Here is a 13,143-nt window from a genome sequence, read left to right as displayed (position 1 = left end):
GTCAATGTAGCATGTAGCTAGCTTCCTTTTGTAACTCAGCAGATATTACGAGAATTCCAACAAAACTGGCTTAAGATGTGTCATCAAACTAAAGGCTTTAAATAGACTTTAATTGTGAAATAATCAGTGCACTCCTGGTCTAACAACTTCTTTTATTAAAATGAGTGCATGCTACATTATTTTCTGGGTATGACAATTGTACTATTTCCTTATTGCTAAGGATTTAGACTATCTCCAACTTCTTGATATTACAATGCTATAATAAATATCCTTATACATAAGTATATATGCAACATATATAAATATCCTTAACATAAATATATCATATATACTTAACATTATATATATTTAACCTATTAGCCTATTGTATGTTACATACTACATGTAATAAATGTCCTTAACACATATGTGTATGTGTTTACACAAGTCATATTTTCCTGTAGGATCTTGTCCCAAAAGTGAAGTTGTTAGGTTAAAGAAGTGACATATTTGAAATTTTGATACATGCTACTAAATTACCCTGCAAAAAGGATTCATCAATTTCATTTAACAAGTGTATGAAAACGCCTTTTTCTTCACATTTGCCAATACTTCCTATTTTTTAAATAAAATATCAATATGATTGGAAAACATGGTGTCTCATTGTTAGTTTGCATTTTTCTGATAACCAAGGAAGGCTGAATATCCTAGTAAAAGTATAAAATCTGTTCATCATGAATATTAGCCCAAATTAGGATTCATTTCATAGCACATAATTGTCTCCTGTTTTTTGTTTTTGTTTCTGTTTTTGCTTTTTGTTTTTGAAATGGAGTTTTACTCTTGTTGCCCAGGCTCGAGTGCAATGGCATGATCACGGCTCAACACAACCCCCGCCTCCCAGGTTCAAACGATTCTCTTGCCTCAGCCTCCTGAGTAACTGGGATTACAGGCATGCACCACTGCACCTGGCTAATTTTGTATTTTTAGTAGAGATGGGGTTTGTCCATGTTGGTCAGGCTGGTCTTGAACTCCTGACCTCAGGTGATTCACCCGCCTTGGCCTCCCAAATTGCTGGATTACAGGCGTGAGCCACCACACTTGACCAATTGTCTCCTGTTAAACGCTGCTGTAGGCTTACCTGTCATGCTCTCCATTTTCCTTCCTAGGAATCTGCTGATTTAGTCCATCATCATCATTGCCAACAGTAGTACCATCAGTTAGGGTTCCTGATAATTCTGTGCTATTACTTCTGTGCTTCTCCATTTCTTCTTCAACCTTGAGTGAGAGTTTGATGTTCAGGATGATTGTTATTGCTTTATTTAATACAAAGAACTTTTTTCTGTTTTCATTGATTTCATCATCACTTGACTCAGTTTAATTATAATTTTAGTCATTAAAATATTTGGTGCTTACTTTAATTTTATCACATCTGGAACTATCATCATATAATTATAATTATTATAGTTTTATCATCAACATTTTTGTAAAGTCAGCTTCATTTCTGTTTCAATGAATGAGACAGAATTTTCCAAAATTTCAACCAGGGCCCTTCTTAATTTTGTGCTTTTATTCCCAACCACCCTTCACTATGTATTATGAATTTTTACCTCATTTGACTGGCACAAACATGGAAATAAGAAGATAAAGACACAAAGCGTGTCTTCTTCTGTCTTTGCCACTTGACTTTCATATTAAACAGCCAGATTGAGAGGATACAACACTGTGGGGTTTCAGGAAAAGAAAGGAAGCTTTCCCTTTTCTGCACTAAGCTATTCTTTTCCCCCACTAACTTTTGTCTTTTTTTTTTTTTTCATTTGAATCCTGGGATATCAAAAAGGTGAAGGTGCTTACTGAAATACAAGTCTGCCACAACACAAAAAGCAGAGTGAAACTGCTGAGCTAGGGTGGAATTCTGGAAATGAGATGCTTCCCAAATTTCACATTCAATAGCCATAAAAGTTTATAGCTGGAGGATATACAGTATAAGAATCTACTTTAGCTCACTCTCTATTGATAACTGGGCTAAAGCCAAAAAAGATTAAAATGATTGATCCAAAGCCCCTAAAGTGCCATTACCTAGCATTTTGTGGCACCAAAAGAGACAGTACAATTCCATAATGCTGAATCAGACAAATTCAGCAAATTAATCAGATAGGTTAAAAGTGTGACTTGGGTAAAATAATTTAATGCCTTAGCGGAGGGTAGGAGGCCTGCCCTAATCAATGTAGAAGACTCAGCTTTCTACTTTGGCATCATATACTAAGTGTTTGGCTGAGCATTTATGCTACTTACATGGAAAAAATATATATGCCAAAACTTACTGTACTTTATTAAGCAACATAACATAAAGGTCTGATTCAACAGAAACAGTGGAGAGTAGTTATATTAACAAATATATTAAAGTGTATATACTTGTTGTTGAAAAATATTTAAAGTGGTCATGATGCAATTCTAAGTTCCAACAGTTTGAGTTAAACAGATAAACCTGAAAAGCACAATAAACAGATTCATTGGCCAGGAATATTTGCTGCAGCTCTCGGGGCTGGATACTTTTTTTTTTCTTTTCTTTTTTTTTTTTTTAGTAAGAGATGAGGTCTCACTATGTTGCCCAGGCTGGAATGCAGTAGCTATTCACAGGCACGATCCCACTACTGATCAGCACAGGAGTTACTTATGACCTGCTCCATTTCTGACCTGGGCTGGTTCACCCTTCCTTAGCAAATCTGGTGGTGCCCCGCTCCCAGGAGGTCACCATATTGATGCCGAACTTAGTGTGAACACCTGATCGGCATAGCACACTACAGCCCAGAATGCCTGGCCTCAAATGATCCTCCTGCCTTAGGCTCCCTAGTAGCTGAGACTACAGGTGTTTGCCACCACGCCTGCTAGATACATTTTTATATCTCTTCTTAGTCATTGCTTCCTTTCTACTGTATTCCCATCTTATTGTTAGACACAACTCATCTTTAAGTCGGTAAAAGGAAAAAGCCCTCAAGCTCATCACATTTCCTTTAGCGATTTTCTTGACGCCTCTCCTGGTTCTGAAGGTCACATGATATATGGCTACATGAATTTCACAATCCATACGCCACTTGGAAGACTGACAGAGAGACTTAGGTCAATTAAGAAACAAAGATTATGAGAAAGTTTTCCTAAACTCCTATTACTTAGAAATCATCTGTTTCTACACACAATTACAGATTTAGACAACCAAACTGTATGCTTTTCATATGCTTTTCCTAAGTGGAAAATCAGAATGGACCAGATAATTGAGAGAAAAAACAAAGAGTGGCAGCAAGTAAAACCCTACCTCTTTATGAAGTTGAACATTTTCTTTCTTCAAAGCCAGGAACTCTTCTTCTAATGTGTTGACCTCATTCTTAAACTTTTGCATGTCTTGCCGTAATTCTTCATGTAGATATACTTCTGATGTTCTGTCAGAATCTGGTGGTAAAGAACTCAGATTTTCTAATTTAGGTTTCAGGCTTTTATAGTTATTTGTACTGCCACTGTCACTATTTTGGTTCATATTTTTTGTCATTTGCAAATCAAACTCTTGGTCTTCTTTCATTTCAACCGTAACCACTTCTGGGTTCCTTGCTTTCTTAGTGCTTGCATCATTATGAAAGTTCTTATCTGTACTAAAAATATGTCCAATGCCTGGTTTGTTATCATTGTCGCAGTCTAATTTATTTTCATGTAAATGAAGCTTAGAAGATGACTGGCAAACATGTTCCTGGGACCCAGAGTATGGATGATAGTGTGGATAGATGATATTTTTGAGACTGGGTTCTTTTTGTTCAGGAAATGTCTCGAATACCACTGAGACAGATATTTCAGATGCATCTTCTTCCTCACAACCAGATATGTTATTTGTCAAATTAAAGGGAATATCCTTTACATCTGTTCCTCTTGTAGAGTTATCAAGTAGTGGCTCTTCCTCAGGACAAGCCGGAATTTTGTATTTTTCATAAATTTCACCAAACCTCTGCTTTAACTCATTTATGACGAGTTTAAATTGGTTTTTCCACTCTAATTTGCCTTGTTCAATCCACATTTCCTCAGATTTTTGCACATGAGGAAGTACTGGATATATAGGTATATCCTCTCTATCACAATCCTTAGCCATTTCTGGTTCTTGAGACGTTTTCTGCAGATGCAAAAGTGGAAGATTAATTTGCTTGTTTTGTTTCTTGGGTGTCTTCTCTGTTGGGCCACATGTTTTAAAAATAGCTTTGTCCTTAAATAACAGGTATGAACAAAGAAAAATTCACAAATAATTAAAATGAAAATTTAACTGTTAAACTTCTTCATCTAGGTTTAGCTACTCCCAAATCACTGGCTTGTAACTAAGAAGTTAAAAACAATTGTCTTAGCTGAAAGGAGGAGAAAAATATGAACCAGCAAACTTAACTTTGTCACTGTTTGTTTGGAATAAACTTAATTCATTATGTGTTAAATCTACCAAAAATGAATTAGCAGATGATTTCTAGTGTTACAAAGGCTTCCTCACTTGAAAAGTGAGCCCCTACAGTACATGTAAGTACTACATATTACTACATGTAAGTACTATATATTACTACATGTAAGTTCTATAGATTACTAACTGGAGGGTAGGCAATCTTCAAATTATTAGGAGCCCGAATCAACACCAATCAGAAAGAAAAGCAAATTCTTAAGTTTTAATTCAAATTATATACTGTAACATCATAGGGTTATATATCTAGACTGTCTTCTTCAGTTCAGTTCTAATATATACTACGGTCCCCTAATAACACTAACTAAAACTTTTAAGATAATTCTTACTAAGTTTCTGCATCTAAAAATTTAGAAAGTTATTCTTTGTACCCTAACACCAAAGATCCCATTCTTCAAGGTATGATTCCCTTAATAGGCAGTTGGGTTGATTTCATAACCCCACTCTCACTGAATGTAGACCGTGAAGTCAATGAAAGGCCACATCTTAAACCTAGGCATTAGTAACTGGCAATATAAAACTGCAAAATTTGAGCCACTGGCCATGATTACTCTTATACCATGAATCCAACTCAGTGGCCATCACTGTTAAATTGTTCATAATTTCTGTTGCTTAATAATATAAGTCAATAATTGACATTACCTTCTTTATCCCATAAGGATATTGTAAGAATGGAAGAGCAAACAAAATTCTGGAATGTTTGCCTCTACTCCAAGGGTAAAGATTAACTATAAGTTATGATAGATTCTAACAATATTGTGTTTTATAACTAGTTTAAATGTATTTAAAATTAAATATTAAGTAAGGATCTATTGATTCTCAAAGGCTAGTCTGAGAGGTAATTTCATTTGGGCTAGCTTATATTATTAAAGCCAAGAAAAGAGTATTAAACCAGAAATTTAGATTTTAGTTTAAATGTTTCCACACCTGTGGCTGCTTATTTTCGCATCCTTTAAGTCTTTCTTGCTCTTCCTCTGATGTCAGCTCCAAGTCTTGTTCTGCTGCAAAATCCAAACGTTCAGTTAAACTACTTAGAACAGTTAGATAAAAGACATAGTCTTTATAAAAATAGATTTTAAATTACATTTCATTTTATTTCATAAATTGAGAGTTTAAATGAAGCTTGATCTTTAGTGGAATACTTACTTCTTTAAGAAATACTTCTAATTCTCCAAAACTTCAACAAACCACTTTCTGGGAGACACTAGATGCCACCAGGTTAAAGAAATACAATCATGTTGAAGATTCACTCAGAGATTCATCCACCCAACATCAATGAACAAAGCCATCACAAACAAAACAAAATTTTGGAATGCAGTAGCAATATTATCAGGCAATGCTGCATACTGTTCTCCACTTCATAATAGTACCTCATTAATGATTTCCAAAATGACTGTGGACACCTTTATTGGTGTACAACCTCTTCCTAACATCTGAAATGGTTCCCTGTATTATTCTGACAAATGTATTAATATTTTCATCTTTTAAAACAGACTGCTAAAAATAAATAAATAAAATACATAAAATAAAAAACAGACTGCTAGGTGAAGTTGACCCTCATCCTCATCTTTCCCCAGGTAAACAGGTATCTAGGTATCTCCTTCCTTAGGGCTGCCCTAGAACTTTACTGATTTTTCTACTGCATCTCCACCACCCAAACTGTCAATTATTGCTTTACATGTCTATTCCCTTTGCTCCTTGACTGTAGGGAACAATCTTGAAAATCATCTTTGTACAAAGAGTCATTATCTATTTTACTCAGCAATTATGTATTGAGTCTTGCTATGTGATAGGCACTAGGATTTAAAGAGTGAAAAGAAAGCATGTCAGAGATGACTTTTCTAGAGATCCTGCCCGAGCTGAGGCTTAAAGAGTGAGGCTAGCCTAATTAGAAGGGGTAGGGGACAGGAAAGAGTGAGAGCATGACAGGCAGCAACAAAAGGCAGAAAGAGGCCTGAAAGAGTATATGTGTTTGCCTGCAATCGAAGGATGGGTCAGCAGGACAGGACCAGCAGTTCAGTAAGGCCAGAGAAAGGGCACACGGGGGAAAGGGCTAAAGATGGAGAGCTGAGCAGAAGTCACATTATGAAAGCCTTATGTATAATTTTAAGATGCTTGGACATTAATGTTCTCAAGAGTGGTCCCTGGTCTTATTTGCATTGGTGATAGAACACTGTCAATGCCAAAACCAACATCCCTAGTGAACACATTTATTAACGCAAGGTGGTAGCTCATGTGGACACAGCCAAGGAGATACTATGCAGCAAATTCTCAATAAGTCTCATTAATTACTGACTTGGAAAGTCAATTCTATAATACATAAAGTCATAGAAATGATAGGAAGTCACTTAATATTTGCTTTTGGAAGGTGTTTTTTCGTTTTTGTTTTTGTTTTTTGAGACGGAGTCTTCCTCTATTGCCCAGGTTGGAGTGCAGTGGCGCAATCTCGGCTCACTGCAACCTCCACCTTCTGGGTTCCAGCGATTCTCCTGCTTCAGCCTCCTGAGTAGCTGGGACTACAAGCGTTCACCACCATGCCCGGCTAGTTTTTTTTGTATTTTTAGTAGAGATGGGGTTTCACCATATTGGCCAGGCTGGTCTCGAACTACTGACCTCGTGATCCACCCACCTCGGCCTCCTAAAGTGCTGAGATTACAGGTGTGGGAAGGTGTCTTTTAAATTATCGTGCATATAGTTATAACTAACAGCTGTGAATTCAGAGCTGTAAAAATAAAGCAAAGAAACCACATTGTGTTTGAGTCAGCAATCTTTAGGTCTCTACTAAGTTATCCTAATACAATCCTATGTTAGTCCCTAAACATACTTAGTCCCTATATTCTAAATATAATCCTACTTCCTAAAGAAAATCATGCTTTCCCCTAATTCTCTGTTATCTAGATGTTGCTTTGGTTAAAGGAAGAACACAAATATCCTGCCAAAAGGTATTCTGTTCAGTGCAAAAGGTGAGTAAACACAAAGCACATTTTACCAGAAAAAGTTTTTTTAAGTCAGAACTATAGCTCTATGCAGCCAAGCAGAGGCACTCTAGGACTGAATTCTCTATGCTTCTTTGTTACCTTCTTTGCTCTCTTTGTTTTCTGGTAGCTGTGATTGGCATAGGTCATGGAGAGTATCATTCCCTGAGAGAAGTACAACTCCAGTGTCCATCTTTTCTCGTTCTGTTAAGTTCATCTGTCCCAGTTCTTTGGTTGCTGACTGATTTTCAGGCATTGATGGTGATACAGATGGACTTTTATCATCAACTTTCAGATTCTTGGATCTCTGACAAGTCTCATCACTAAGGGTCAAATTAGTAGGATGCCAATCTGAAAAATCCGAAAATGAAGTTTTCATTTTTAGGATGTAAATAACACAATAATTTGACTAACTTGTATACATGCTTTCTTCACAGAAACAGTCCCACATCCTGCTCTCTCCCACAACACACTATGCATTCAGGCTTATTATATTTTACATGTCCTATGCTTACAATTCATTCAGGTAAGTTTAATTAACTATCATCTCTCACTTTTCTACATTTTTACTGTTTACTATTACTTACTTTTATTCACTCAGCAGTCTCTATTACATATTTTGCTTTCCATTAAGATTCTTCGTGGATATACATTTTTTAAAACAGAATTTATGTCTAACCACTTTAAGCTTAAATATACATGACAGCATTGTATGTATGTATTGTAGAGACATAGGATTTACAAAAACTCATAATAAATATACTTTTAAAACTATTTTAATTATAATGAGATGGTCTTTCCTCAATGCACCACTATCTTCAGAATTTCCTTTCAAATACTTGGATAAACTTCATACATTTATTTGCAAAATAAGAGCCGTAAGGGCTCTAACTGTTCCCATGTGAGAACAGGATTAGTCTAGGACCACACTAGATCCAAATAGCACACAGTGCCACGAGACAGGAAAGGAATACATAACAAAAATATTTTCCTTTTTACTATATAAACAAAATTGTTGGGATTTAAATTTTTTTTTTTTTATTTTTTGAGACGGAGTCTCGCTCTGTCACCCAGGCTGGAGTGCAATGGCGCAATCTCGGCTCACTGCAAGCTCCGCCTCCCGGGTTCACGCCATTCTCCTGCCTCAGCCTCCTGAGTAGCTGGGGCTACAGGCGCCTGCCACTACGCCCGGCTAATTTTTTTTTATTTTTTAGTAGAGACGGGGTTTCACCGCGTTAGCCAGGATGGTCTCAATCTCCTGACCTCATGATCCGCCTGCCTTGGCCTCCCAAAGTGCTGGGATTACAGGCATGAGCCACCGTGCCCGGCCTGAGATTTAAATTTTTTGAGACAACTGAAAGAAACAAGCCAAAAACACATAAGTGAAACTTTAAAGTCCATTTCATCATAAAGGGTACATTTATCCACAACCACATATGTGGTTTAAAATGTTGACTCTCAATTATGATCTGAGAATCCCTGGAGTTCAAGATCCAGATGAGGGGCCAAGACATCAAATAATACAAAATGTTATTTGCCATTTTCACTCTCATTCTGTTTCACGTGTACAGTGGAGCTTTTCATAGACATGGTGTGTCATAACATCATAGCTCTAATGGTGAATGGGTCATAGTTCTAAAGGCTATTGGAATGTATGGCTGTGCGTGCTTGTTTTTTTTTTTGTTCGTTTGTTTGTTTTTTGAGATGGAGTCTCACTCTGTCACCCAGCCCGGAGTGCAGTGGCGCGATCTCGGCTCACTGCAAGCTCCGCCTGCCGGGTTCACGCCATTCTCTGCCTCAGCCTCCCGAGTAGCTGGGACTACCGGCGCCCTCCACCACGCCCGGCTAATTTTTTGTATTTTTAGTAGAGACGGGGTTTCACCGTGTTAGCCAGGATGGTCTCGATCTCCTGACCTCGTGATCCGCCCGCCTCGGCCTCCCAAAGTGCTGGCATTACAGGCGTGAGCCACCACGCCTGGCCGCATGCTTGTTTTTAAAATATTTTAGTTTTTATTTCTAAAATAGTAAATATCAAAAGACACAACCGACTTAAATAAAAGCTCTTCGGAATTTGCAATAATTTTTCTTTATTTTAATTATTTATTTATCATTATGAAGAGAGTTTGAGATCCAGTCATTTGATAGAAAACCAGAGCTTCCTGTGTCAATAAGGACTGACCTCAAAAATGTAATGTGACCAGACAAAAGAAAGTTGCAAAATATGTAGAGTGTAAAACAATTTATATACAATTTTAGGACATGAAAACAAATTCTACATATTATTTATGACAATACACATATGTAATAAAATGTTTTAAAAGGGAATGGACATAATAAATTCTTAATTCAGGGTGTTGGTTACCTCTAGGCAATAATATTTAATCATATAAAACGAACCCCAGGCCAAAAAGTTTCAGAATCAATGTTTTAAAAGACTGTGTCCACCATGTAGTTATTAAGGGTAATTAATTGCTTTCTTCATTTTTGATAATCAAAACACACACACACATGATTTGCTGACCAGAATATCTGACTGGCTTAAAATCATCAGTATAGCCACACTATGATGAAATAATTAAACTTAAAGCACAACTAACATATTGGCAAGTAAAGTTTGTCTTATCTGATAAGTTTTGGTGCTGCACGTTCACCTTATATTCTTCCCACCTTTCTAATACCCCACTCTTCTTTTGAAGTATTATCTCATTTTACCACCCTCCATCATATCCACTTGCTTCTTTTCCCTTCATTTACTCTCTATACTCTCTGCCTTCCACATTCTTTATTCCCCCTTTTACTCTTATCCTCTTCCTTCTATCCTGACATTGCATATCTAGGGTTCAGTACTATCCACAGTTCCAGGCATTCACTGGGGGTCTTGGAACATAACCCCCATGGATAAGGGGGGAAAACTGTACATTTTGTTGTGTAGGTCTATGGGTGCTGTGCTGTGTTATGTGGCAAAACATAGGGAAGAGACCAGGGACAAGGATCTTTGCAAAGACTTTTCAGCTGCCAGTGGAGAAGAGCTCAAGGGAGATCAGTGTACTCACTCTCACTAATCCTCTTCTGGGGCAGATGCTGGCAATGTTTACTGAGTTCTAGCTATTTTCCCTAGCACAAACAAGGCTCAAATTCACCTCCCATTTTACCTCCTATGGACAGAACCACTGGAAAGATCACTCCCTTAAAGAGCTTATTCACTCTGAGCCACACCATTCATTCAGTGAGAAGCTTAAGAAGAAACACTGCCACAGTGGTGGCAGGTTGCCAGGGAGTACTACCTGGTATGAAAAATATATATGAACAGAACTATCAGCTCACTCAAGCTGCCAGAATGTGCCAACAGTTGTTACTCTCTCTGGTGAAAACAACATTATTTTTCATTTATTGTAAAGAAAAACACTGGCATTTCCTATGACAGAGCATTTAGTTGTAGATGAGCCATATTCTAATAATATAGACTGTTTTCAAGCTCATCCCTAAAAGGAAGAGAACCAGAGAGGAACATATTTATTCACCTGTAGTGTTCACTGCCTGATCTTCTTTTTAAGTGCAAGGTAAGTATGCAAGACTTTGTGATTCTAGTTTTATAAAGTCCAGCTCTTGAGATTATCCCGTCCCATCACTAGAGTCTATCTGGACCCATCTCCTAGAGCACGATGGTCCAGTTAGTGCTGTGGAATACTGCATGATGCCATTTTTCCCCACCCTCCCCGTTACGTGGCAAACATCTACAGAAATCACGCTTTCTCAGCACGTCAAATCATATGCCATCAGATCCTGTTCTGATGAACACAACATGAGGAAAACAAACGCAAGGACAAAGAACATCTAAAATGACAGAATCAAATTACCATGGAACTTTATTGTTTAAATATTCAAAAAGATATCCACCACTGTTTTATTCCAACTATATGACTAGTCTGGAGAAAGCAAAACTACTGAGACACCAAAAAGACCAATGGTTGCCAGAAACCAGTGGAGAGGAAGAGACGAAACAGTGGAGGACAGAGGATATTTAGGGCAGTGAAACTATTTTGTCTGTGATACTATGAGGGTATATACATGCCATCACACATTTGTCCAACACCATAGAATGTACAACACCAAGAGTGAACCCTAACGTAGACTGTGGACCTTGGGGGTGATGTGTCTGTCAAGGTAGATTCCTCAACTGTAACTCTGATGAACTCTGACGGGGGTTACTGATAATGAGGGAGGCTATTCATATGTCAGGGGTCATGGGGAATATGGAAAATCTCTGTACCTTCTCAATTTTGCTGTGAATCTAAAACTGCTCAGAAAATATTATTATTAATTTTAAAGCACATACTCACTGAACTTGCTATTACCCTAAATTATAAAAAGACAGAGTCACCTTGAAAATTGCAAATCACTAAAGATCAGGGTAACAGAATATGAGTACTATCTCCCAAATTGAAGCATATAAAAACACATAAAGCAATTAATTTTAATTGTATACTTAGGCAAAAAAAATTCACAAAAATGATTGAATATCTGATCTTATTTCATAATTGTAAACAGGGATTTAGTACAATATGAATCAAAACTGGTCCATCCATGAAAATAAAATGAAAGACAATTTTTATTCTAATTTTAAATCAGAACTTATTATGCCTACTTTATCCCACAATTTTACTGAAAGGTTAATCAGATAAGAAGGACAGATTATAATTACTTAATATTGCCATAGTAACTTATGTACCAATACCTGTTAAGTATTCACCAAATGTCAAAACTGTAAGCAGCCTTGCTATTTAATATGAATGATGCAACTGAAACCAGTACCATGTTATGGTCTATCATATTACTTGCTATTGTATTATATAAAATTTTAAGATAACACCAAAAATTTACTCAGGGGCATAGCTGCTGGGCAGCAAAGATTTCATATAGCAGGCATGAGACACCCATCCTTAGAAAGGCTTGCTTGCAAGGCTAGTCCTTGGCTGGTGTTTGGGACCTTGAATTTGGGAGGGTTCCCAGCATTCCCTAACTTAGAAGAAGGGAGTGGCTCACTGTGCCTAAACTGTTTGTGCAAATGTGGTTTACTATGAACAATTAATTTCCTCCTGGGAGTCTAGAGTTTTGTTACATGTGAGGGAGAGGAGAGGTGGCCTATGTGACTAGCCTCCATCGAAAACATGGGTGCTGAGCCTCTAATGAAACTCTGGTAAGGTAGACAACATTGCACATGTGTCGTCAAAATTTGAGGCTGGGGGAATTAAGCATATCCTGCCAGCTACACAGGAGATGACTCCTGTAGCTTGTGCCTGGCTTCCTCCAGACTTTGACACATGCACCTTTTCCTTTCTCAAATGTTGCTTTGTGTCTTTTTGCTGTATTAAATGTAATAAATCAAAGCCCCAAGTATGACTATCTGCTGAGTCCTGTGAGTCCTTCTCAGTGAATTACCAAACCTCAGTGAAGGGGGTCTTGGGAACCCCTGATACAATTGCATTATACAATTTTTTATTGTTTAAGTTGATGTGTTTCATGTGACTACAATCAGAAGGTAATTTCAGAGAATACCTTTCCCTAATCTGCTTATTTTTTATTTTTTGACATTTGCCTTGGAGATTCCTGTACTGCTATATCCACTGGACTAAAGGCATTAAAAATGCATGAAACAATGATGTCAGAAAGTAATTTTAAAAAGCAATAATCCTATTTTAACTCAATTAAAAA

The 13,143-nt window shown here is 37.2% G+C and overlaps 1 protein-coding gene across 1 annotated transcript; it reads right to left on the bottom strand.

Annotated features, from left to right (window-relative positions):
- Window positions 1-649: 649 nt before the first annotated feature.
- LOC117976528 (putative coiled-coil domain-containing protein 144B) lies at window positions 650-8,070 on the bottom strand. The gene is made up of 4 exons (XM_055101833.2): window positions 7,534-8,070; window positions 5,384-5,457; window positions 3,290-4,129; window positions 650-1,254 (listed from the first exon to the last, which is right to left on the bottom strand). The coding sequence occupies exons 1-4, from the start codon at window positions 7,808-7,810 to the stop codon at window positions 1,114-1,116; spliced, it is 1,332 nt and encodes a 443-aa protein (XP_054957808.1). The 5' UTR covers window positions 7,811-8,070; the 3' UTR covers window positions 650-1,113.
- Between the last annotated feature and the right edge of the window lie 5,073 nt (window positions 8,071-13,143).

This window comes from Pan paniscus, chromosome 19, assembly GCF_029289425.2.
Source record: "Pan paniscus chromosome 19, NHGRI_mPanPan1-v2.0_pri, whole genome shotgun sequence".
Classification (NCBI taxonomy): domain Eukaryota; kingdom Metazoa; phylum Chordata; class Mammalia; order Primates; family Hominidae; genus Pan; species Pan paniscus.
This window is presented reverse-complemented; position numbering and strand designations above follow the sequence as displayed.

What these genes read in the sequence shown, in the direction of transcription:
- LOC117976528 (XM_055101833.2), bottom strand. Translation starts at nt 7,810, where the DNA reads ATGAAAACTTCATTTTCGGATTTTTCAGATTGGCATCCTACTAATTTG. An exon ending in AAACAAAGAGAGCAAAGAAG is followed by an intron (nt 5,458 to 7,533) that starts GTAACAAAGAAG and finishes TGGATTTTGCAG; the next exon opens with CAGAACAAGACTTGGAGCTG. An exon ending in GCGAAAATAAGCAGCCACAG is followed by an intron (nt 4,130 to 5,383) that starts GTGTGGAAACAT and finishes TTGCATCTGCAG; the next exon opens with AAAACGTCTCAAGAACCAGA.